The 23,728-nt window shown below is 47.5% G+C and overlaps 1 protein-coding gene across 8 annotated transcripts in view; it reads right to left on the bottom strand.

Moving 5' to 3' along the window:
- The window catches only part of RAP1GAP2 (RAP1 GTPase activating protein 2), a 220,120-nt gene that overhangs the window by 183,927 nt on the left and 12,465 nt on the right, over window positions 1-23,728 (bottom strand). For 6 of the 8 annotated variants that reach the window (XR_005658073.1, XR_005658074.1, XM_039886364.1 and 3 more), the window contains exons 1-2: window positions 21,126-21,205; window positions 11,114-11,230 (exon numbers count right to left, since the gene is read on the bottom strand). Coding sequence is in view for 5 of the 8 variants with exons in the window: in XM_039886364.1 (XP_039742298.1) it covers window positions 11,114-11,230; window positions 21,126-21,175 (167 nt within the window). In the remaining 3 variants the exon portion in view is untranslated. Of the gene's footprint in view, window positions 1-6,517; window positions 6,644-11,113; window positions 11,231-21,125; window positions 21,206-23,728 lie in introns of those variants that run through there. The other 2 variants (XM_039886366.1, XM_039886372.1) reach the window with 2 other exon arrangements.

Below are 23,728 nucleotides of genomic sequence, written 5' to 3'. Positions count from 1 at the left end.
AGCAGTGACTCAGGTGGAGGCAGGAGCGGGGACAGAGGAAAGGCAGGGAGCTCCCTCAGACACTTTTTTTTTTTTTTAAAGGCCTGTAGCTAAAATACAGCACGTTCATGTTGCATGATTTTCTTGGACAAAGATGGGAGTGCTAGTGGTGTCTGCCCCACCCCCAGGCCCAGAGGAATCCTGCCGGAGCCTCGGCATCATGGCACCACCATCGACACTTGTTCTTTGCCCCTCCGAAGGGCTGACTCAGAACAATATAAACTGATACAGAAACGGCCGTTTCCACTCAAGTTCCCCTTTTCTCTCCCCATTACTGGCCCCACCCTCAGAAGAGCTCTGCACAGTATGGTGCCTTCTTTATTACATGAGAGTGGGTGGGGGATTGGGGCTGGATCCTGTAGTTTGGTGAAAATCTGGAACAATGCCTCACCTGTGGAGAGGGGAATCCATGGGCAGAAGTGTAGTAAAGGAATAATTAAGGGAATAACCCATGAGGTACATACTAGTGGTGTCCTCATTTTACAAATGTGGAAATTGGGGCACAGAGGGACTAAGTAATTTGCTCAAGGTCACACTCATAGTAAGTGGCTGTGGCAGATTGTATTTTTTAAAGATGGCCACACCATCCCACAATATATCCCCCATCCCACATGCTCTTCTCACCACGTGCATTGACACCCCTCCATTAAGAGGTAGGATACATGGTCCCTCCTTTTGGATCTGTGTGGATCTGTGATGACAGCAGAAGTGATGCTGCATCATTTCTAAACCCAGGTAAGAAGAAGTGAAATAGCTTCTGCCTGGCTCTTTCTTGGGATTCTTGCTACTTAACCGCCACCATGCTGTGAGGAAGCCCAGAGAGGACACAGGGAGAGGCTTGAATGGTAGGAAACTGAGACTTCAAGCCAATAGCCAGCATCAAATGCCAGACATGCAAGCAATTGATCCTTCAGAAGATTCCAGCCCCTAGATTTTGAGTCACCCTGGATGACGATGGCAGAGCAGAGATAAGTATCTCCACCAAGCCCTGCCTGAATTGCAGATTCCTGAGCAAAATAAATGTCACCATCATTTTAGGCCATAAGCTTTTGGATGGTTTATTATGCAGCATTAGATACTAGAACAGTGGAAGAGCCAGAATATGAACCAAATGAGTTGGCTCCAGATCCTGTGCTCCCTGCCACTCTGCAATGGTCCCTGATGTGTGAGGGACAGTGTAGGGGAGGGGTTTAGAGCTTGGGCCTAGAGTCAGACATATCTTAGTGTAATCATTCATCATTCATCGAATGTTTACTTTATCGCTACTGTGTTCCAGGCTCTCCACTAGGGCAACTGGGGGAACTGGGGCAGGGTAGGGGATGTGCAGAGGTAGAGGATAAAAGAGGGATAACTTTACACAGGTATTTACCTTAGGAATGATATGAGCCGTAGGAGACTGAGTGTGTGGAGAGCCCTGTTTAAATGGGAGGTTCTGGGACAGCCTCTCTGAAGGGATTCGTTTCACGAATCCAGCTTTGTGAAGAATGGAGCAAACAGCAACAAGTGTCAAGAATAGACCTGGGTTCACATTCCAGCTCCACTAGTTACTAGTTGTGTTACCTCGTAGAAAAGTAACCCAGCCTCTCTGAGCCTCCATTTCCTCATAAGATGGGGACGCTTTCAGAACTTACCTCATAAGATTGTTCTGAGAAGCCAATGAGCTAATACATGTATAGCATGCAGCCCAGGGCCTGGCACAGGAAGAGCTCCATAAATTTGAACAATCGTAGTGACAGGAATTATGCTGCGGCCCAAGCCCCCAGTGGGATTCCCAGAGCCCCAGAGACTACTCTGCTCCCTGTCAGAACCTATGCCAGCCATGGGGGGAAGAGAGCATGGATAGCAGCAGTCGGGGAGCCTTCCCACTGCTGCACTGGTGCCCAAGCTTCTGAGAGTGGCTTGAGTGGGTGGGGGTTGTACACTTCCCTGAAGCATGCTGACATACAGCTCAGCTTCTGCCCTACAGCCATCCCTGACTCATCTCAACCCAGGGCTCACCCACTTGCCACCCCCAGATCAGAGCTCGAAGGATAGGGCTAGAGGTTGGACTGGTGCTTCCTCCTCAGGCCCCGCCCCAATGGCAGTGGGCACCCACACAGCCACTGGGGGAGAAGCCGTTTCCTCAAGGCAGAGAGAGGGATAGGGAGAGGAAGCCTGGAGAGAGGGCAGAACTGGGAAGGGCAGAAGACTCGGGGGTTCCAGGGGGCCAGGAAATCCTGTTGGAGTAAAGTATCACCTGCCATCAAGCAGGCACACCCTCAAGGACCCTGGAGAGCGCCCGATGGGCAGTCAATACATACACCCAGAGCAAAGAACAGGAACAAGCCAGAGCACCCAAAAGTGCACACGGAGACATGTTCAGGGGACCCATACATAGCCACACACAGAGATGTCCAGACACAGAGATCCAGCAACACACCCTCCAGTCACACACATGCACAAATACGCACACACAGACAGGCATACTTCACTGTGCCTGACCGCATGTCGCTCCCCTCTGCTCTTGCTCACTAGCAGTCATCTAATCGACAGGTTCCCCGGTGCTCATGCCTGATACCATCTGTTGACCCAGACCTGGCAAGGCCCAGCCAGCGCCAGCACACCCAGCATGATCCAGGAAGGAGGCTGACAGCCCTGGATCTGAACTAAGGAATGGGGTAGGACACTAGCAGGCCCCGAGAGCAAGCTGCAAGTCCAGAATCCAAGCATGGGCAGGAAAGAGAGCTCAGCACAGCCTGGTCTGAAGTCAGGTTCTCAAGAGCGCAATCCTTGCCTTGGCATCCTACCTGCCTTGGGAGCCCCTACAGCTGCTCCACATCTTGAGCAGGTGGAAAGAACTCCCCTTATGACTATCTGAAAGTCCTGAAGGGTTGTGGCAAACAGAGGTAAAAAAAAAAGTGCAGCATAGCAGGCTGAGATCAGACATGAGGCAGAATTTCCCACTGGAGAAGCACCAAAGCATTGAAAGAGGTGTGGGCAAGAAGAGCGTGCCATTCTGGCTCCATACAGATGCCCTCTGGAAAAGGGAGAAGATGGATGGGCTAGCATTCCTGTTTTTGTTGTTTACTATACTAAACTTATTAAAAACAAAAGGAGTCCCAAATTGCAGAGGTCAGAGGAGTCTTTAAATAATTGTATATGAAGAGAGTGGCTGCTATACCTCCCCATCCTAGGCTGGGTATGACCTTGCCTATAGGCAGAGGGATGAACTCAGTGACCTTTGTACTGCCAGCCTGAGCTGCCTGTGCATGAGCAAGAGGCTGTTAGACACCTTCCCCACTGTGTAACCTTTCCCTGAGGGGGTGGCATGTTGCTCAGAGATGGGAGAAAGTAGGGAGACAAGGGCCGCCATGGTACCATGGCAACAGGCCTCAGCAGACATGGCTGCGCCTTCTCCAATCACCACTCACAACAGGACCTAAGTGTTTATAGACAGCACCTCCCCTGCCAAAGGCGGCGGTGGCCCAGGAGGGACAGGTAGACACATTGGGGAAAAGGCACTTCATATGAAGCCTGTTCTGGCTTATGCCCTAGGACTCCCCAACTAATCTTCAACCACTGCCCTCCCCTCTATCACACCACCTCATCACTCTCTCACAGGCCCAGCCTGTCCCCACCAGCCCAGACACCCCTAATCCCATGTACCAAGGCTGCCCAGCTAGCCCCGCAGCCCTGGTTCCTCCATAATTCTTGGCCACGCTCTGCCAAACTGCCCTCTCCTCCCTTCCTGTCTTCCATTTCCTCTCACCCTCCTCCACCCCCCTGCCCTGTCCTCCCCCATGACTGTGGCCCAGACCAGTACCCACAACCATCTGCCAGCTCCAAACACCCACATTTGCCCTACCCCCATTCTTCTTTCAAGCACCTGCTCCCAAGCTGCCTGCTTGTCGCCTCTGCTCACTGCCAGGCTCTCATGTTCTCCTGAAGACAGATCCCAGCAAGAGGCACATCTGAGCAGCTGACCCCGGGGCATGGCACTGCTGGCTCCAAATCAGAAAACAGAACCTTTTAGGGAGTCTGGGAGACTGGGCCACAGTTCTGGGAGGGACTAACTAAGTCAGGTGTTTGGCCCTGGAGCCTCAGACTTTACAACTACGAGGGGGTCTTTAGAGGTCACCTTACCCAGCTTCCTCCTCTGTTTGAGTGAATGAATGTCTGAGCCATCAAGAATATGCTGTCTTCTCAAACATACAGAGATATTCCATTTGTGGAGCCCTTGCTATGGATCCTTCACCATGCACAAAAATTTAATAAATATCTTATTTAACACTCACAACTCACAGATAAGGAAACCAAGGCTCAGAGTAATGTGCCCAAAGTCATGCAGTGTGTTGGGCACCTCAGTGTGCCACTTCTAATCCTCTCAGCCCCACTTTTTGCTCCAGCCACTTCTGCAACGACCTGTTAGTTTCCTGTAGGCCTCTAGAAACAGCTTACAGTGCCACATGGCAAAGCTTCATCTAGGGCCATGCCAGGCCTCCTTTGAAGCTACAATGTGGGATGCCCACAGGAACCTACTTGGGCCTCACACATGTGCACTTGGACTCTCACGGGAATTGATGTCCAAAGAGGGTCCTTCTCCAGTAGAGGACAGAGCCGATGGATAAATGCTCCCCTGTTTTTCTCTCAGACAGGGTAGTTTTAAAATGCTTTCCATAAGCTCAACAGGAGATTTGCTCAGGACATAGTAGAGGTAATAATAAAAATAATGCTTCCTTATGCTGCTGTCTCTTTCTCTCTTTTATACCTCCCTGAGACCATTTCCCAAGTAAATCGCTCAGGTTCTGCTTTGGGGGGACACAGGTGGAGACACAACAAGTGGGAGGCAGAGCTGGGATTCTGACCCAGGTCCGAGCAACAACAGAGCTTTTATGCTTAGCTACTATGCTATGCTGCTGCCACCACCATCTATGCCAGGGTCCCTTTCCCTCAAGGTTCAAGTCATTCTGAATCACTATGGCTCAGCAACCTTGATCCAGACAGAGTTATGAGAAAGAGGGAGGGTGCCTGAAGCACAAAGGTTATCCTCTCTGGAACTGAAGCCACCTTGCACCAAAACTGCCACAACACCCTGGGCTGAGTGGCAGTCCCAGCTAGATGTGCTCTGGCCCTACCCAAATTTAGCATCTGCCTCTGCCCAGACACTTCTGTGGCTCTTCAGCTCTAGTCCCCATCCCATCCTCATCCTGACCCCCCCAAGCCCCACCCCTGTCCCAGTCCTCAACATCTTGGAAGACGCAGGGGACCTGAGGTAGCTTTTTGAAGCCTGAGTGGCCAGATCTAGCAGACATCTACCCTGCCCCACCCCTGGACTCAGAAATCCCAACACACCCGCTTGGAGGAGAGGGCAGAGCCTCCCCAGACTAGTGCCCAAGTTGCAAAGATGTGCTGGGACTTTCTTAGGATAATCACTTCTTGGGACCTCAGGCCCCATTAGCTGTGTGAACTTTCTGTTTACTCCTCATTCTGCAGCAGGAAGAATGGGGGAGGGGTGCCTTCTCCCCTCTCCATGGGAAACTGAGGCCTGCAAGGCTTAAGGGGCGGCCCCAGGGTCAAAGCATAAAAAGAACCAGAGAGCCCTGGCACCCAGCCCAGGACAACCCTATTATTCCCTGTGGAGGCTGCTCTGATGGGGGCCACTCAGAGGCAGATCCCAGCATTCAGAGCCCAAACCCCACTTGCATGTAAATGTCCTTCAGTTTGTTAAGAAGGGTGCAGAGGGAGCTATAGAAAACAGATGAGGAAAAAGAAGGATGTCCCCCCAACCAGCTCCCAGGTCCTGACACACGGTGTCTGGTGGTAGCAAAGCCAAATGGATTCTATACAGTCCTGAGGTCCTCTGAACACACCTGCCCTGGACCCCCACCCCGGGCTGGCTCACCCACATGCACCCACTCAGGCCCTCCAGAATTGAGCATCAACCTAGAGGTTGGCCCTGTCCCAAAGTCCATGAAGGTCTCTCAGCCAGCACCCCACCATCCTAGCTCCCCTCCTGCCACATGCACAGGTTAGAGTGAGGATGGGGTGGAGTTTATAACCTTTCAGATAAAAACAAACCAAGCTAGCAAGGCTACAGGGTCCTCTTGAGATTCCTGGCTTTTTCCTTCACCACCACCTGTAAACACCCCACCTCTGACCTCCGCCTCGGTCAGGCTCTCCAGCCAGAGACTTTGACAGGGACTGAGCAACATCGCGCTCAGGCACACACTCCTGTACATGATGTGTGTGCGCAGTGCCCCACCCGCATGGATTTCTGAGGACAGCCACCCCACCTCCCAAACATAACCCATCACGCTGAATTGCTCAGTGGAATCGCAGCGCGGAGCTCGTACACCTCCATACGCTCTGGGTTTCTCTTTGCAAACACACGCATTTACACTCACAACATACACCTCAATCCCACATTCAGTCACACCCAGGACTCACGTCCAGATCCAGGCTGACTATGGAATTCACGCCCAGCCCCGGACCCACTGACCTGTGACGCTGGCGCCCAGACTTACTCCTCGACGTGGACGGAATGTCAACAGTCAGTCGCGGTGGCTGTCCCCGCCCGTGCGCCTGCAACGTCGGCGTCCACCGTCTCCATCCGGACCCAGGCCCCCTCCTCCTCCCCGCCGGCGAGCCGCCCGCCGAGCGCGTGCACCGTCACCGCGGCGCGCACACGCGCACACCCGGAGGCAGCTCGGAACGTACCAAGCTGCGTCCTTCGCCCGCGCGCAGCAGCCGCACACCTGGCGGGCGCCCCCAGCCGCCAGAAAGCCCGCGCGGGGCGGGAGGTGGGGGTCCTCCGGCCTGCTGTAGGCCGCGCCCACCTCGCTGTCCCGACGCGCGGCGACTCTGCCACCCGGGTCAGACCCCGGTCCCGGCTTGCCAAGCGCTGAAGCCGCTCAGCTGCCAGAGAGGGGGTAGCAAGGCTGGCACCCGGGTAGAGGAGGGCGCCGGGAATGAGAGGGAGGGTACCGCGGGTCCTGAGCGCCGCGCCTGCTGTTGAGACGCTAGTGTCGCAGCCACCAGGGGACTGCCCGAGGCAGCTCCTCGGGAACAAAGGCGCGGGGCGGGGCAGGCGCGCCCAAGGGACCCAGAACAGAAAGGAGGGAACAGCCCACCTGCCTGAAGCTCCTGAAGGAGGGGGCCCTGGGGCGGTGGGGAACCAAAGTGCAGAAAGATCCACGGGTTCCTGGTCAATTAAAGAAGACACTCTGGAGCTCTCTCCAGCTCTGCGAGGGATGGGACTGGGGAGGGTTACAGTGTTATCTGGTCTTGGAAATGAGAGGCTTCAGGACTGCCAGAACCAACGAAACTGCCCCTGCTTTGGACCTGGCAGCCAGGAGCTTTCATTCATTCACTCCACATAAATCTCAGCTTCTGCCAAAACAAGAATGCTCATGAACTTCAAAGAGTCGAAGAAATGAAAGGTCTTCTAGGTAGCCTTTATCTCGGTAACCTCTACAGAGGCGGCCTCCGAATATGACTTGCACACGTCAGTGATGGGAAGCTCACTCCCTAAAGGGCAGCCTATGCTGCTCTCAGGCAGCTCTCAGTGCTAGAAAGTCCTTCCTTTCATCCCTCGCAAGTCGTCTTCACTTCTGTTGGCCATGGCCTCATTCTGCTCTGGCCACAATGGCTTTCTGCTTCTAGAACATACTTACGGCCTTGTACTTGCTGTTCCCCCTGCAGGAATACTCTTCCACCCCATCTCCAAACCTCCTTCCTCCAACCCCAGCAGCTTTTCTATATAGCTTACCCCTTGTGTCCTTCAAGACTCAGTTCAAATGTCACCTTCTCAGAGATGCCTTCCACCTCTTCCAAAGCCTCACACACCGACTAGTCACTCTTTATTTCCATGCCCTGTTTCAGTTTCTTCAGCACTCTGATCATCTTGGGAAATTTTCTTGTCTATGCACCTATAGTCTGTCTCTCTCACTAGAATGTGTGTTCCATGGAAGCAAGACCTTTGTCTGCCTTGAGACAAGTCACTGTAACCCCCAGGCCTGACCCAAAACAAGGTGGGAGGAAGAAAAGGAGTCAGGGATGGACTGCTCATGGTCTGAAACCCCTCAGCAGCCTGGTCCATCACCCTGAAAGGCAACCTGCTCAGCCATTCAAGAGTAACATCTGGCATAGTGTCAGCAGAGGAAAAGCACTATATCCCTGTCCACCAAATTAATGAACAAACGAACATTCCTTTTAGAGTCCGAGATTCAGAACAGTTCCCTCCCTCGCTCTGGACTCTGCCCTGAGATCTTGAAGCCCCAAGATGCAAGCATTTTCTTAAAACCTAAAACATGGAGCCATTCCCAAGCTTCTAGTCAATTGGAATTCCTCTGACAGCTCCGATTCCCTAGCCCTGCTGCACAACTACGGACAGGATTGGAGGTCAAAACAGACTTCCCCTTTATCCATGTTAAATTGTACCCCCTAGATTTGGTCTCAGAAAACAGCCTCCAGGGCAGTAAGGGTCCCAATTCTGACATCTCGTCTGTTGGAATGGTGCCCAGATTCCTGCCATCAGCAAGGTCACCAGCATGCTATCCACATACTTCCTGATCAAGCCACTCATAAACACACTGAGCAGTACTCAGCCGATGGCAGCCCACTCATTAACCTCCCTAGTTGTGCCATCTCCCAGCCCACATTCCTCTGTGTCACCTGCAAAGCTCTGCTGGGAATAAAAGAACCATTTGTTACTGAAACTCACAACTCCTGCTCCAACACCCCCAATCTACTTTCTAGTCTGGAAACTAATCTGAAAAGCAAATAAGCTTTCCCCAGCAGGGTGGATTCTCAGGGCATTCATTCACTCACTGCTGATGATCACCCACCTCTTCCTTTTCTAAGTGCCCCTAAACCATTTCTTTAAAAACAGACTCTGAAACATAACCAGGACTGATGCTAAGTTCACTTATTTATGGTCTATGGACTTATTTCCTCTTTGTAAAGACAGAAATTACTTTCCCTATCTCCCGCCTCTGGGCATATGCCTTATTCTCTGAAAAGCGGTGTGCATAGTGGTTGTGAGCACTATCCCTTACTAGCTGTTATTTAACCTCTGCACCTCGGTTTTGTCAGCTGAAATATGGGGGGGGACAGTCGTCCCTAGATCATAACATTGTTTTGAAGATTAAATTAATTTTTCCTGAAAAACATTTACAACGTGATACATAATGAGCACTCAAAAATAAAAATAATATTCTATCACAATGGAGCTATGGCAAGCACCCTAGGATGTAGCCTTCCCAGGTATGAAAGCTGAAGTTATTTCAAATGACTCCATCCTGTCTTATGATGGCTTCCCTCATCCACAGACGCAACTCTGCTCCTGCGATTCTGAAGAGCACCCCCGTTCTTTGGTTCAGAAACAGAGCAGCTTCGTTAGTCTCAGGCCACTTGCACGGGCAGGAGGTCTCACCCTCTTCTTCTTTCCCTTGCTCTGATCTTGGGCAGCTACACCTCAGTCTTAGGGCTAGCCTCCCTACCAGTCTTCCTACAGGTTATGAGCCCACGTTATGTTCATTTCTCATCCATTTGGTGCCTGTTTAATAAGCTCCTTCTCTGGGCTAGGATCTCAGGATGTAGAAGAGAACAAGATAGAAAGGCCCTGCCATCATAGAGCTTACATCTCAGGGGCAGGGGTGGGGCACGGACAATGAACAAATAGACAAATAAGATATTGTCCGTTAAGGTGAGAGCTTTGAAGAAAAGGAAAAAAAGATGAGGGAGAAGCTCCTTTATGTCAGATGGCATTTAGCTTGCAGTAGGCTTTGCATGTTGCCTGAAACTGAACCCCACCCTGTACCCTTCATGTTCGTGTGTCACTAGCGTGGTCCCAGGGCGGCCGCACTGGCCTCTTTCTTTTTCCGTGCATGCATTTCCATTTCAGAATTTTACTCTTGCATACTTCCCAATACTCTTACCTTAAGCTTTAGGGACTTTCCTGTCTTTTCTCTATGTTACTTGAAATCCACTTTCTGGAATCCAGAGGACGTGTCTGACCACCCATTCCCTGAATACCAAGAGTTCCCAGGTGGCCTGAGTCACCTTCCCCAGGTTTCCTGTCACTTCCACATCATCATCTAATTATTTCCTTCTCTTTGGACAGAACTGGATCCAGAGCATCCATCCACCTCACTGCTTCCTGTACCTTCTGAAATCATCAATGAGATAAGAGGGAGCAGATGCACTATTCTTAGCTAAATAGGATTCCAGGCAAATGTCTGAGGAGGTGAAGGTTCTCGTCACTTCTAAACCTTATTCCTGGTACCAGCTGGGGAGCTTTCAGTGAGAGCGTCATCCCTGCTCTCCTATTGTCCAGCCCATGTGTATCCCCCCAGATGACATCACTCCTACTCCTCTTTCCTTCAACCACCCCTGGGAGGAAAGGCCTGTTCATTCTTGAATTCAAGAGTCCTGCTCATTTAGAAGCCGGTGCAAAGAGGTTTTGAAAGTGGGAAGAAAGGTCCAGAATCAGGTCTAACAGAAGCCTTGGGAAGGGGTGTGGCAGCAGCAGGGCCAACGAGCATGTCTCTGTCGACACTGGTAATGCTGGTCATAACTGTCCACAGTGTGGGTGAAGAATGGGTGGGAGCCTAGGCAAGAATCTGAGTCAAGAAAAGCTCTCATATCCCAGCCCCTAACCCAGACTCAGGGTCCCAGGTGGATTCTCTGGCATGGGAAAAGAGAGTCAAGGAAGGCAGGACTGCCTCTACCCAGGTCAAAGCAGGGGCTGCCCAGCAACTTTTCCAGCCACCCTCCCTCTTAAAGAGGAACCAGCTGATCTCCAGGCTTTGGAGATCTCAGCAGGCATCATTTCACTTGAGAATCATGATCTCCCTAATAGGAGGCAGAGAAAATATGATCACATCCATTTTAGAAAGAGGAATCGGAGGCAGTGAGCTACCTCAGATGGTGCATTCTAGGCTGGACAAACTCTTTACAGGACCCTGGGAGGCCTCTCCACCACTGAGAGCAAGGATTCCCCACTGCGGGTTCATGAACCAGTATGGCTACATAAGTACCACCTGAGGAGGCCTAGACCCCGGCCAAAGAATGTAAGGGCTGAGGGTCCCTTTACCTGGAGGGAGACTCAAGGTCAGCACGGCTGAGGATGCGATGTTGCTGCGGGTTGTAGAGCCACTGGAAGGCTGTCAGCGTCCTCTCCTCAATTCGGAAACGCCCTTCCTGCACATACCTGAAGGCAGGACAGGAGAGAGTGAGGTAGGGCTCTGCAGAGCAATTTGGGGGAGTTGGCCCTGCTTACTGGGAAATAAGATTGATCAGGGGTCCCTATCCCCAAACATCTCCCCTGCTCATCTTCCTGAAAGCCCTGTTTCCAGAGGGCCATAATTAAAATTCCCTGAAGAGGAGACAGCTACAAGGAACAGGTTCCAACTCAATAGATGGAAAAACTTTCTAAAAGTTAGTTGTCTGAACTTGAAAGGAGTCACTTAGAAGGGGTGAGTTTTCTGTCACTGGAGATACACAAACAGAGGGTGGGGAGGGGATTTAAGCATCAGACAACGGTCCATTCTCCAAGCGCCTTACAGTACTGAGACACTGGACTTCTTGGTGTCACAGCAGGAGAAGGGATGCCTTGGAGAGAGGGTCATGAGTCAGACCCTCTAATAAAAATAATTATCCAGGTGGGGAGAAGGGGGGAACCGGTGAATGGAGGCATAGGAGAGTAACTTTTTAATAACGTATCTTTTCATGCACCAGAGGTATTACCTATTCCAAATGCTTAGTGTGTGTGTGTGTGTGTGTGTGTGTGAGAGAGAGAGAGACAGAGAGACAGAGAGACAGAGAGACAGAGAGACAGAGAGAGAGAGAGAGAGGAAGGAAGGAAGGAAGGAAGGAAGGAAGGAAGGAAGGAAGGAAGGAAGGAAGGAAGGAATAGGAAGGAAGGAAGGAAGGAAGGAAGGAAGGAAAGAAGGAAGGAAGGAAGAAATTACAAACAGCATAAAGTGCTATTTAAAAAAATTGTGCAGCTGCTCTGATACTGCCCCATGGGGCTCTGGCTATTTGCTGGGGAAGGGGATTTCCCAGAAGGCGGGGTTGCTGGAGAACACAGGGTTTTCATTGCTCCTGTGGCCTCCCACATGAGAGCATCTGGCCCCCACCTGTCTCCCTTCACTCTCCTCAACATGATCCAATGGTCATTTGGAGAAGATCATTTGGACTGCTGGGTGGAAAATAGCCAGACAGCCAGGTTAGATGCTGTTACGGGGGTCCAGGTGAGACAGTGGTAGCTTATAAAGAAAGATAGTCCTGGAGATGGAGTGAAATGGGAGGACTCTCAAGTAAGCTAAAGAGGTAGTGCTGGCTGGGTCTAGTGATAGGTTGGACATGCATGAGGGCGAGACAGGCAGCAAAACTGTTCCCAAGCTCCTGGTTTGTGCAGGCAGCTGGCTGCAGTGCCATTCATGCTGGACAAGAAAAGGCTTGGTAGGAAAGATCCTGACTATATTTTGGGACATGATTCTCCTCTGTAACCTGCTTACTGCCCCACGAGGATACCCCTCCTGTAAAACCTGGCTCAAAATTTGGCTCCTCCAGGAAGCCCATCCTGATTAATCATCGAATTTTTTAATTCGAGAACTCTGATGATCATGAAGTCTTAGGTCGTTAGGACCCAAAAAACCCCAAGAGGTTACTTCTCAGTCCAACAACTTTACTTTACAGATGAGGACATGAAGCAGTAGGCAGGCACAGGGCTGGCCAAGGCAAGCAAGAGACAAGACCTGATAGTAGTATCCCCTCACTCCCAGTCTGGTAGACCACAAATAGGGCTGTCCTTGACCCCATCAGTAGCACACAGCTCCGTAGGCTGAGATAAGTATAGGCCTACTCAGGGACCATGCCCACGCAAATCCTCTCCTCATCCACCACTCACCCCTGCCAACAGGGGAATACAAACAACATCAGCTACAAGCACCATCTCCACCTCCTTGCCCTAGCCAAAACCCAGCCACCCCTCCCCTCCCCCTTCTCCCAGAGGCAGGTGGAAGGGACTGTCCTGCAGGCACTCTTTGCAGGCACCCTGACCTGGATTCCACTTACCAGATATAGATGAGTGATGTTCCACTGTGAGTCCTAGATTCCTCATATGTCAAATGGGAATAATAATGCCCACTTTGAAGGGTTGTTGCAAGGATTAAATGAGATAATGCAAAGGAAGCTCTTGCCATATGGTTATTGCCTTCCCTCCCCACCATCCTCATGGGCCTTCACCAGTCACAGCGTTACGTGCTTCACCAATGACAGACAAACCCACTGTCTGCATTCTCTCCTCTAAGCCTCACATCAAACCCCTTGAAACTGGTGAATCTCATAATAGAGATGAGGAAGAAGAGGCTCAGGGGAGGAAAGTGAACTTGTCCAAGTTTACTCACACATGAAGCAGCAGAGACTGGCCTTCCTTGCATCTTCAACCCATGGTACTCAGTTTCCTCCTAACCAGTCCACTCCACACATACTCATCCTCTCCCTCCTCCGTACCTAGCCTCCACTTCCCAACACAGACCTTGTCAGCTCCTCCCCCACCCCAGAGGTTAGTGTCCTCCTACTGCATATCAAACATCATCCAACTGCTCACTTTAGACATCTAACCCTTCCCCACTTTGTTCCCTTCCAGCCTTTCCGCCATTACATGCCACATTCATCCACATTCACCCGTACAGATTCCTGCTTCCCTGACTGTCTGTCTTCCAAATGTGCCCTGCCTTTTCTTATCTGAGAGTCTTTGCTCAGGCTGTCCTCTGACCTGAACTGCCCTCCCTCCATCTCTACCCCAGATCTGCCCACCCTGCCCCAACTGCTCAAACCACACAGCCTCTAAGAATCTGTCCCCAACCCCCATCCAGACTCCAAGCCTGCTCCAAGGTTCCCAGGATGCTTTGCTTAACCTTGATCACTATGTTGCTTTCTGCCCACCTGTACATTAGTTATTTGAGTGCCTGTCTCCCCGCTAGAGTGCAAGATTGTGTCTGATCGTCTCTGAAAACCCTGCAACATCCTCACATAGCTCTCTCACACAACTGAGCCAATCGGCCATAAAAATCACAACAGCAACAGTGATCGTTGACTCATTACATACTTGGGAAGCTCTGACATAGATTATCTCTATTAATGAATCCAATTTAACTTAGGAAGTATATTTGCTGAATTGGACCACACTGAATATAAGGAAAAACACGATACCACCCATGCCAACTATCCCCCTTATTATCCTGCCATGTTCCTGAAATTCTGTTAACCAGTACACTGAATACTGCAGAGGGTCAGCCCTGTAAACCACTATTGGCCATTAAAACTTTAGTAAGAACCAGCTTCTCAGATTCTCCCTGAGAGAGTAGGAGTCAAGAGACCTGGGCACTGTCTGCAGAGAATGAGAAAAGGAAGGGTAGGAGCTACTCATAGAAACCAGGCCCCAGGTTGTGGGGGTGGGTGACACCTCCAGGAGGATGCAACCCATTCCCAAAGAGAACAGGGTCTGGCACTTTACAGAGTCCAAAGGAAGAAGGCTATTTTTCCAGTTGAACACTGGGGTAGATCAGGCAGGCACGGAAACTTGAACCTTGAAAACATTACCCTATGTGAGAGAAGCCAGTCACAAAAGACCACATACTGTATGATTCCATTTCTATGAAATGTCCAGAATTGGCAAATCCGTAGAGACAGAAAGTGAATTAGGGTTTGCTTAAAACAGGAAGAGTGGGGGTTGGGAGGTAATGGAGGAGGAGGACTGCTAAAAGTTATGGGCTTTATTCTGAGGATGATAAAAATATTCTAAAATTGATTATGGTGATAACAGCACAATTCAGTGGCTATACTAAAAACCATTGAATTTTACACTTTAAACGGGTAAGTTATATGTAATGTGAATCCTATTTCAATAAAGTGTTACAAAAAAAGAAGTAAATATCTATGAGTGCATACTGATATAAATAAATAATTGAATAAATAAATTGGAAAAATGAGGGAAAATAGATAAATCTCCCATGCAGAAGAATTCCAAACCATATTATGTAAATACTCTGCTCTCAAGAAGGTAGATCACAACTCTATTCTACTTAAATGTGGGTTTCACATAGTAACTTCCTTCCAAAGAGTATGGAAAGGGGAGAGGGAATGGTAATTTTACATTGGAGAAGCCTGACAAACACTACCTAGGCCAAGTGATCAAGGTCAACATCAACAGTGACAAACCATGTTGATAGTATGTACCCTTGATATGCTGTGATGAAAATGGCACTCCCTGAAACTAATAGAAAATAATATTGAATGTCAACTATAATTAAAAATCAATTTTTACAAAGAAAGAAAGAAAGTAAGTAAGTGGCACTTTATCCCTGTGGTCCTCCATCCCAAAACTCATAACCCCAATCTAATCATGAGAAAAACATCAGACAAATCCCAATTGAGGGATGTTCTACAAAATATGACCAGTACTCCTCAAAACTGTCAAAGTCATCAAAAATAAGGAAAGTCCAAGAAACCGTCACAACTAAAAGGAACCTAAGGAGGCATGACAACTAAATGCAATATGGCATCCAGATGGGACCCTCGCACAATAACAACAAAAAGGACATTAGGGAAAAACTAAGAAAATATGAATAACATGTCAACTTTAGTTAATAATAATATATCAATATTGGTTCATTAATGTAACAAAAGTACCATACTAATGAAAGATGCTAATAATAGGGGAAACTGGGGGTGGAGTGTATGGGAACACTCTGTATTATCTTCTCGATTTTTCTGTAAATCTAAAACTGTTCTAAAATATAAATCTACTAAAAAGCAAAGAAGACTAATTCCTATGAAAAACAAAGAGATTTTACAGATCAATATGAAAAAATTGTAAGGAGCAAACCAACGGGGGGGAAAACGGACAAGGAAATTAATGAGTAGTTTACAAAAGTAGAAACACAAATGACCAATAAACATGAAAAAAATGCAACTTTCCTTTAAGTAAAAAAACGAAAATTAAAACAACAACAAGAAACGATTTCACTGGCGAGACTGGCCATGATTTAAAAGTTTGTTAATTCCCGTTGTGCAAACACTTGTGGGGAAAGGGGCACCTCATGCTAGAGACAGTATAAAAGGGTACAGTTTCTTTGGAGGTCAGGTTGGTGGCATCTTTTACAATATGAACTTGCTTTTACTCTGCAATTTCACTTTGAAGACTATCTCCAACCATTATTTCTGCACGTTTGCATGTAATAGGTTTAAAGATGTTCATTGCAGCCATAATTGTAATGTCAAAATATTCAAAATACCCTAAAGAGGCTAGGTGAAGAAATTATGAAATACTCTGCAGCCTGTAGAAAGAACACTGCCAGAGCACACTGCACCGCATTTCAACCACTCACACAGCCTTGGCCTCTAGCTTCAGTCAGCTCCCACTCCCAGACTCAAAGGTTCACCATCAGAAAGTGGGCAGGGTGCAGCACAGGCCCTTAGATGTAGTAGGAATGCTGAAAAAGCCATACATATTTAATAACTTAAGCTGATAAACCCGATCAAATTCTCGTTTAATTTTTGGTACTTTTTGGAGAGTTTGGAGGACAGTCTGAAGGAAGAAGGCTATTCTGGAAGGGCAAAATAACTTTTGTTATTTTCACGTCACTCTAGTATATCGATAGTCTTTGGAAACAAATGACATCGTTCTATTTATAGCATTCTGTTTTTAGTAGTGATACTTCTATTTACAAAACAGTAATTCTCCATCACCGAAAATGTCAAATCCTAGAAAACATAGCATTTCTACACATGATGTTAAATTAACACTGGCAGGGAGCTGCACTTTTTTTTTCTAAACAGGAAAAGGGTTAAAAAATGTATCCATCATTATAATATAATACAGAGTATTTTCATTGCCCTAGAAATCCTGTGCTCTGCCTATTCACTCCTCTCTCTTTCTCTCTCCCTCTCACTCTCTCTCACACACACACACACACCCTAGAAACCACTGGTCTTTTTAGTGTCAACTTAGTTTTGTCTTTTCCAGAACATCATATAGTTGGAATCATACAGTATGTAGCCTTTTCAGAATGGCTTTTTTAACTTATTGATATGCATGTAAGTTTTCTCTAAGTGTTTTCATAGCTTGATAACTCATTTCTTTATAGCACTGAATGATATTCCATTGTCTGGATATAGCAGTTCACTTGTCCATTCCCCTCCTGAAGGACGCCCTGGCTGCTTCCAAGTTTTGGCAACCAGGAACAAAGATGCTATAAACATTTGTGTGCAGGTTTTGTGTGAATATAAATTTTCGACTCCTTTAGGTAAATACTGAGGAGTGTAACTGCTGGATCATATAGCAAGAGTATGTTTAGTTTTGTAAGAAACCACTAAACCGTCTTTCAAAGTGACTGTACCATTTTCCATTCTCACAACGTATGAGAATTCCTGTTGCTCCACATCTTTGCCAGCATTTGATGTCATCAGTGTTCCAGAACCTAACTATTCTAACAGGTGTGTGTAGTGAGTGGTACCTCATTCCTATTTTAAACCACTACTTTTTTTGAAAGCATACATGTCAACAGATTATTGATACAGTTTTTAAAAGATCCCAATTCTCCCACAAATTCAAACATGGTAATTTGCCACACTTAAACCTAAACGAAGGTTCTGCCTTGGGTTTTCCCTTTATAAAAGCAAGTGAAACATCTTATTTTATGAGAGAACCACTAAAGTCTTGCCCCATATTCAATGACTATTTAGGTGTGCCTATGCTCTTACATATTGTGAATATATAAAGAGGTTAGCCAATCTGAACAGCTGAAAACTTTTATGACCAAAGAGCTTAACAGCTATACAAATGTTCCAGTGAAACTGGCACGACCTATACCAACAGCTAAGGGTACGAATCTAGTCATATGTCTTTTTTTTCTAATTAATCACTTGAATCCTCCCATCCCCTTAAACTCTATTATTATAAAGTTTAATATCTTGCTTTTGAATTTTCCAAAAGCCCAGCAACTTACTTAGCCCTGCTTCTGAAATACTGATGCTGAGAAAACTGGTCAACAGCCCTCTGCTGACCTTGCCTCTCTGCCGCACAAGGCGGCACTATTGAACACCAGTCCTGCACAGCCCCATGGACATGGAAACCGCTTTGGGGAGGTCCTTGCTCTTCTGTATCTGCTGTTTCCACGGTGAGGTCTCACCCTTGGGCTCCAAAGCTGGCTCCCTTAGTTCATGTTAGACATTATTCCTCCAAATGAGACCCGAAGCAGCATCCACAAGCTTTCAAGTATTGAACTTCAATCATTCACCACTTAAGACTCTCACGTTTTCCTTGGTAAGCATTATAAACTGATGTTTGTGTCCCAGTCTCTGCACCTCCCCCCCAAAAAATCATAATTTGAAGCCCTAATCCCCAATATGACTGTATTTGGAGATAGGGCCTTTGTAGAAGTAACTAAGGTTAGGTAGGACCCTAATCCACTAGGATTAGTGTCCTTATAAGAAGAGACACCAGAGAGCTTGTGTGCTCTCTTTCATCATGTGAGGACATAGTGAGAAGGTGACTGTCTGCAAGGCAGGAAGAGGGCTCCCACCTGAACCCAACCATGCCGGAACCATGATCTTGAACTTCCAGCCTTCAGAACTGTGAGAAAATAAATTTCTGTTGTTTAAGCCACCCAGTCTGTGGTATTTTTTAAAATTTTATTTATAAGAGCACTTCTTATGTTTAGCAAATTAATATTTAACCTTTATGTGGAAATATTTTTATCCAGTTTCTAGTTCGCCTTTTAACTTTATTGTGTTTGCATGACTTGTTTTTGTTGCCCAATAATTCACCTTCATCACTCTCTTCCCCACTCAAAGCCTTCAGCTCCATAGGTTGGCACATGACCCAGCCTGACCAATCTAAGCAGTCCATCCCCCTGACCAGTGATTGGCTCAGGGATGGCCAAGTGACCCAAATCAGGCCAACGAGATGACATCCCGAAACTCTGGCTGGAACCAGTGAAAAAGGACTACCCTTCTTCCATAATGGTCGCTAACCTGGAGGGCTGCCTGCTACTGATAGCCACCTCGCCTCTACAAGGAAATAAAAGTGGAAAAGAGGAAAGCAGAGGGACAAAGAATAGAGCATTATTTGGTGATATTATTTAAGCACATAAATGCAGTTGTGCCTGAAACATGGAGAGTTCCTAGAGTTTTCAGTTCTGTGAGCTAATAAAGTCAGTTTGAGCTGAGCATACTTAATCTGAAATCCTGGAACCAGGGGCCAAGGATGACCATATTGGGAGCATGCCATGGGGTTCAGAGGGTTTCTTGCCTTCAAGAGTGCTTCCTGCCAAGTAGCCTTGCCACTTAAGTCACATTTTCAGGACCTCCTTGAAGCAATGGGCTTTAATCTGGGGATGAAAATGATCCAAAACATAATTAGGGCAATAACAATGATTCAGGCATCATCAAGTCTAGCTCAAGAACCAACCCAGACAGGCAGTGCCAGGACAGAGACGGAGGGTTAGAGCAGAAATTCAAGCTGCGCCCCTTTAAAACTCTTCCTGTTTCCTCCTGCATGAAGTGAGGCAAGGAATTAAACTAAGCAAACTGATCTGGGAAGTCCTGGGGTCCTCTGGTGAAGCCTCCTTTCCAGGTAGAAGGCACTAAGTAACTGCCAGCTCCCCACCAGCTCTTCAAACAGATTAACTCTACATTTATCTGATTTGTGTATTGGGGCTTCATTTGAAGAGCAGTTCCACCACTAAATAATAATTTTGAATGTTTGGAGTTTGATTCTCAAATTCCTCCCAGGGTCAGGGTGGATGAGCAGGCCAGAAACCCAGTGATTCCTCCTGCTCTGACAGGCTGAGATTTTCTGACAATGTGAACTTGGATGTGTGGCCAGGTTGGGTGGGATGGTCCAGAAAATAAGAAGCAAAACAGAGGATCAGTTAAGCCACTGAGACCTTCAAACTCTGAATCTGCCACTTGCTTGCTGGGTGACCTTGATAACCACTTTCCTTCTCTGAGTCTTAGTTTCCACGTCTGTAAAATGGGAGTACTAATACCTTCCTCCGAGTATCACTGTGAAGAGTAACTGAATCAATGCCTGGATCCTGACTGTGTGGAGCAAGCAGGAAGTGTTCAGGAAGCCCAGGCAGCTATTGTTGACGATAACATTATTGTTGTTATTTGTATTCAAACTGCAGAAAGTACTTGGTGAGATATGTCTGGAATGCTACTTCAGAGATGCCCCTGGCCCTGGTGTGGGTGGGATATATGGAATGGGGAGGAATCCCAGTCAGACATTCTCCTTTGATTCTTGGAGTCCTCCCAGGGCAGACTGAATTCTAAACTTCCCCTCCACCTCCACACACACACACACACACACACAAGCAGAGGTGAGGTCACTGGCTAAAGCAGCCCTCAACATTCAGACACCCGGGACATGGGTCCAACCCAGGTGACTGGGCTGCGCTGCGTCTGAAACCCTCTCAGCCTGCAGTCCGGTAACCTGACACCGGAAAGCTCTGATTTCCCAGCCTAGGCAGGACTTTGGTGGGGGTAGAGGCAACCACCCCCTACATTGGCACCTCTTGCTTCCTTCAGGAAGCCCCCATCCCCAAAGTGCCCACTCCCAGGGGTCCCTGCTCAGGTGGAAGAGAGCATCTCCTAACAGAGGAGCTGAGGGCTGCGCCCTCTCCGGGCCCAAGTCCGTGGCCTGACCCTGCGCAGCAGAAGAAATGGTGAGGTAGGCAGGGGACCCCCATTGCACAACTAGTAAAGCAAGGTGGGGGGAAGAGGATGGAGGGGAAGCCCTGCCGCTGAGCCTGTGGCAGGAGGACCAGGGTCCTTCCAAAGCCTGACATCAGGGACCGTGTCCCGTGTCCCAGCACCGATCTCCCTGGAGAGCTGCAAAGAACCGGCGCAAGAACGCGGGATGGTTGTGAAGAGGCAGTCCAGCGCCTCTCCATAAATCTGGCCCCGCAGCCTAAGCTCGAGAAGAAACTTTGGGCCAGCGCCCCTGCTCTTTTCCACGCCCGGCCCAGCCTCCAGGCGCAGGGCATCCGGGTTCGCACACGCCCCAGGTCCCCCAACTCTCGGTGCCCACTCACCAGCGCACAAGCTGCCAGCGCTTCTCACCCGGCGCCCGGCGGCCCGCCATGCCTTGTCCTGCCGGCCGCCCGCTCCCTGCCCGCCGCGAGGCGCACGGCGGAGGCGGGTCTGACTGCCGCAGGCCAGTGCCGAGGGCGCGCTCGCCATCGCGGGGTGCGGCGCGGGGCCTGGCGAGACCAGGCGGTGCGGCCGATGTCCCCCCAGTGCCGCGGCCCGCCCCGCCCCTGGAGCCGGGTCACCGCGATCCTCTGCGGCAGCCAGAGAGACCTCAGCCTGGTTCCTCATCGCTTTCTTCCCTGGAAGAGCGGCGCAGAAGAGCCAAGAGTCTTGGGAGCACTGGGCCAAGAGTCAGGCTCTTCGAGTTCTACTGTGAGAGAAACCTAACATGCTGAGTGTCTGGAGGCTGTCTACTTAATCCAAATATGCCTTACTCCCTATGACAACTGTTCTGCCTACCCAGAAAGTTATGTATTAAAAATTTAAACGAATCTAAATGTCTACGATAAAGACTGTTGTTCCCTACCAAATATTAATATATTTTTAAGGTGACAGTAATTAAAACAGGATATCATTGGCCCGGCCCAATCCTAGGACCAACTCTTCCCAGGCTTTCAACCTACTTCGACCCCAGGATCCCTTCATTCCTAGAGTTGAGCAGAAACCGTCCTGCCCCACAGCATCATGGGAGCATGCATCTCAAGCCTGGTTTGAAGGAGCTTAATTTTAGAAATATTTATAAATATAAATATTTGTCTGCACATTGCGCAGTGCCCTCCCAATTCGCCTGCCTATCATACCAGGGCAACTCACATTCTTTGCAGGAGGGAAACATGCAGAAAGGACAAAACCGACCCCAATGTGGAGATTCTGGGAACTTACTTCCTCTTGCGGACTGTAGGCCATTCCCAGAGGCACTGGAAAAGTGTGCAGAGGAATTCAAATGCTACTGACACTTGTCATTATATCCATAGGTGCCCTTCCCAGTGTTCAACAAAAACCGAAATCACATAAATCCTAAGAATCCTCACCTGTGCTTTCCACTATGTCCCAACTAAAGAAGTGACATCTTGTAAAAGTAAACCAGGAAGGAGATACAGAGAAGGTAGTTTGGCAGTTTGCCTTTGACCTCTAAGTATAGTGTCTAGCAAGAGGCTAGCAATTGCCTTCGAGTTCCTTTTGTTAAATTTCCTCAACATAATTAACACTGAGACCAAGGAAACAGAATAGAAGGTCCAGAAAAATCCCTGAAGGTGTATATATGTGTTATATATGTATATAGATATATATGTGTGTGTGATATATATGTTAGTGAGGGAAATAATAATGGGACAATTATAAAAATGTTTTACCTTAACATGTTACAAAAACACAATAAGCAAAACTAAAAGGCAAATGTCAAACTGGTTTTTTAAAATGCATGTCTGTGTTTGCACATCTATGTTCATAGCAGCATTATTCACTATAGTTGAGGAGTGGAGCAACCCAAGTATCCATGGACAGATAAATAAACAATATGTGGTATGTACATACAATGGAATATTATTCAGCCTTAAAAAAGGAAAAAAAAATGACACATTCTACCACATGGTGAATCTCGAGGACATTATGCCAAAGGACATAAGTCAGACACAAAAAGACAATACTGTATGATTCCACTTATATGACATATCCAGAGTAGTCAAATTTATAGAGACAGAAAGTAGAATAGTGGTTACCAGCATCTGAAGAAGGGGCAGAGGGGTAGAGAATGGGAAGTTATCATTTAATGATCACAGAGTTTCAGTTTTGCAAGATGAAAGGAATTCTGGAAATGGTGATAGCTGCTCAGCAATGTGAACACATTTAATGCTACTGAATTACACTTAAAAATAGTTAAAATAGTAAATTGTATGTATTTGTATTTTATTATAAAAATTCAAATATTGAAAGTTTTATTATAAAGGAATAAGAAATGATAAACATTCTAATGGAGAAATGGGTAGACATGAAGAAACAATTTATAAAAGAAATATAAATAGCTAATGTACACATTTTAAAAATTCAATCTTACTAGAAATAAAGTACTTGAAAAGTTAAATGTGAGACCACTTTTTTACATGTCAGATCTGGAACAGTTGATTGTGTAGTTTTTAATTACCCCACACAGGGTTTGTATGGAGAAGGAAAGTGGGCACTCTTAATCGTGACTGAGGTTGGAGTATAATTGGTCCAACCATTGTGTATGGCAATTTGACAGTATAATGAAAAACCATCAAATGTGCATGTCCTTGATTCAGTTGGAACTCATCCTAAGGACATAATTAAAAATGAGAAAAATGTCTCTAGAAGAATATCCATTGCAGCATTGTTCACAATAGAGGAAAACTGGAAACGATACAAAAGTCCAATGGGATATTATTAAGTAAAGAAACTTGTCCATATGGTGGGATATACAGCTACTAAAAAAAAACTTTATTGACATAAAAAAATCAAGAAACATTTTGTTGTAAGTAGGTGGTTATAGTTAATAATACTAATGGCATATTTGATAGTTGTTAAAAAACCAGAACTTAAAAGTTTTCATCACTAGAAAAAAATTTGTAACTATGTGTGCTGATGAATG

The sequence above is a fragment of the Pteropus medius genome, unplaced genomic scaffold (assembly GCF_902729225.1).
Source record: "Pteropus medius unplaced genomic scaffold, Ma_sr-lr_union100, whole genome shotgun sequence".
NCBI classification, from domain to species: Eukaryota; Metazoa; Chordata; class Mammalia; order Chiroptera; family Pteropodidae; genus Pteropus; species Pteropus medius.
Note: the sequence above shows the minus strand (reverse complement) of the source record. Positions and strands in the feature narration are given on the sequence as shown.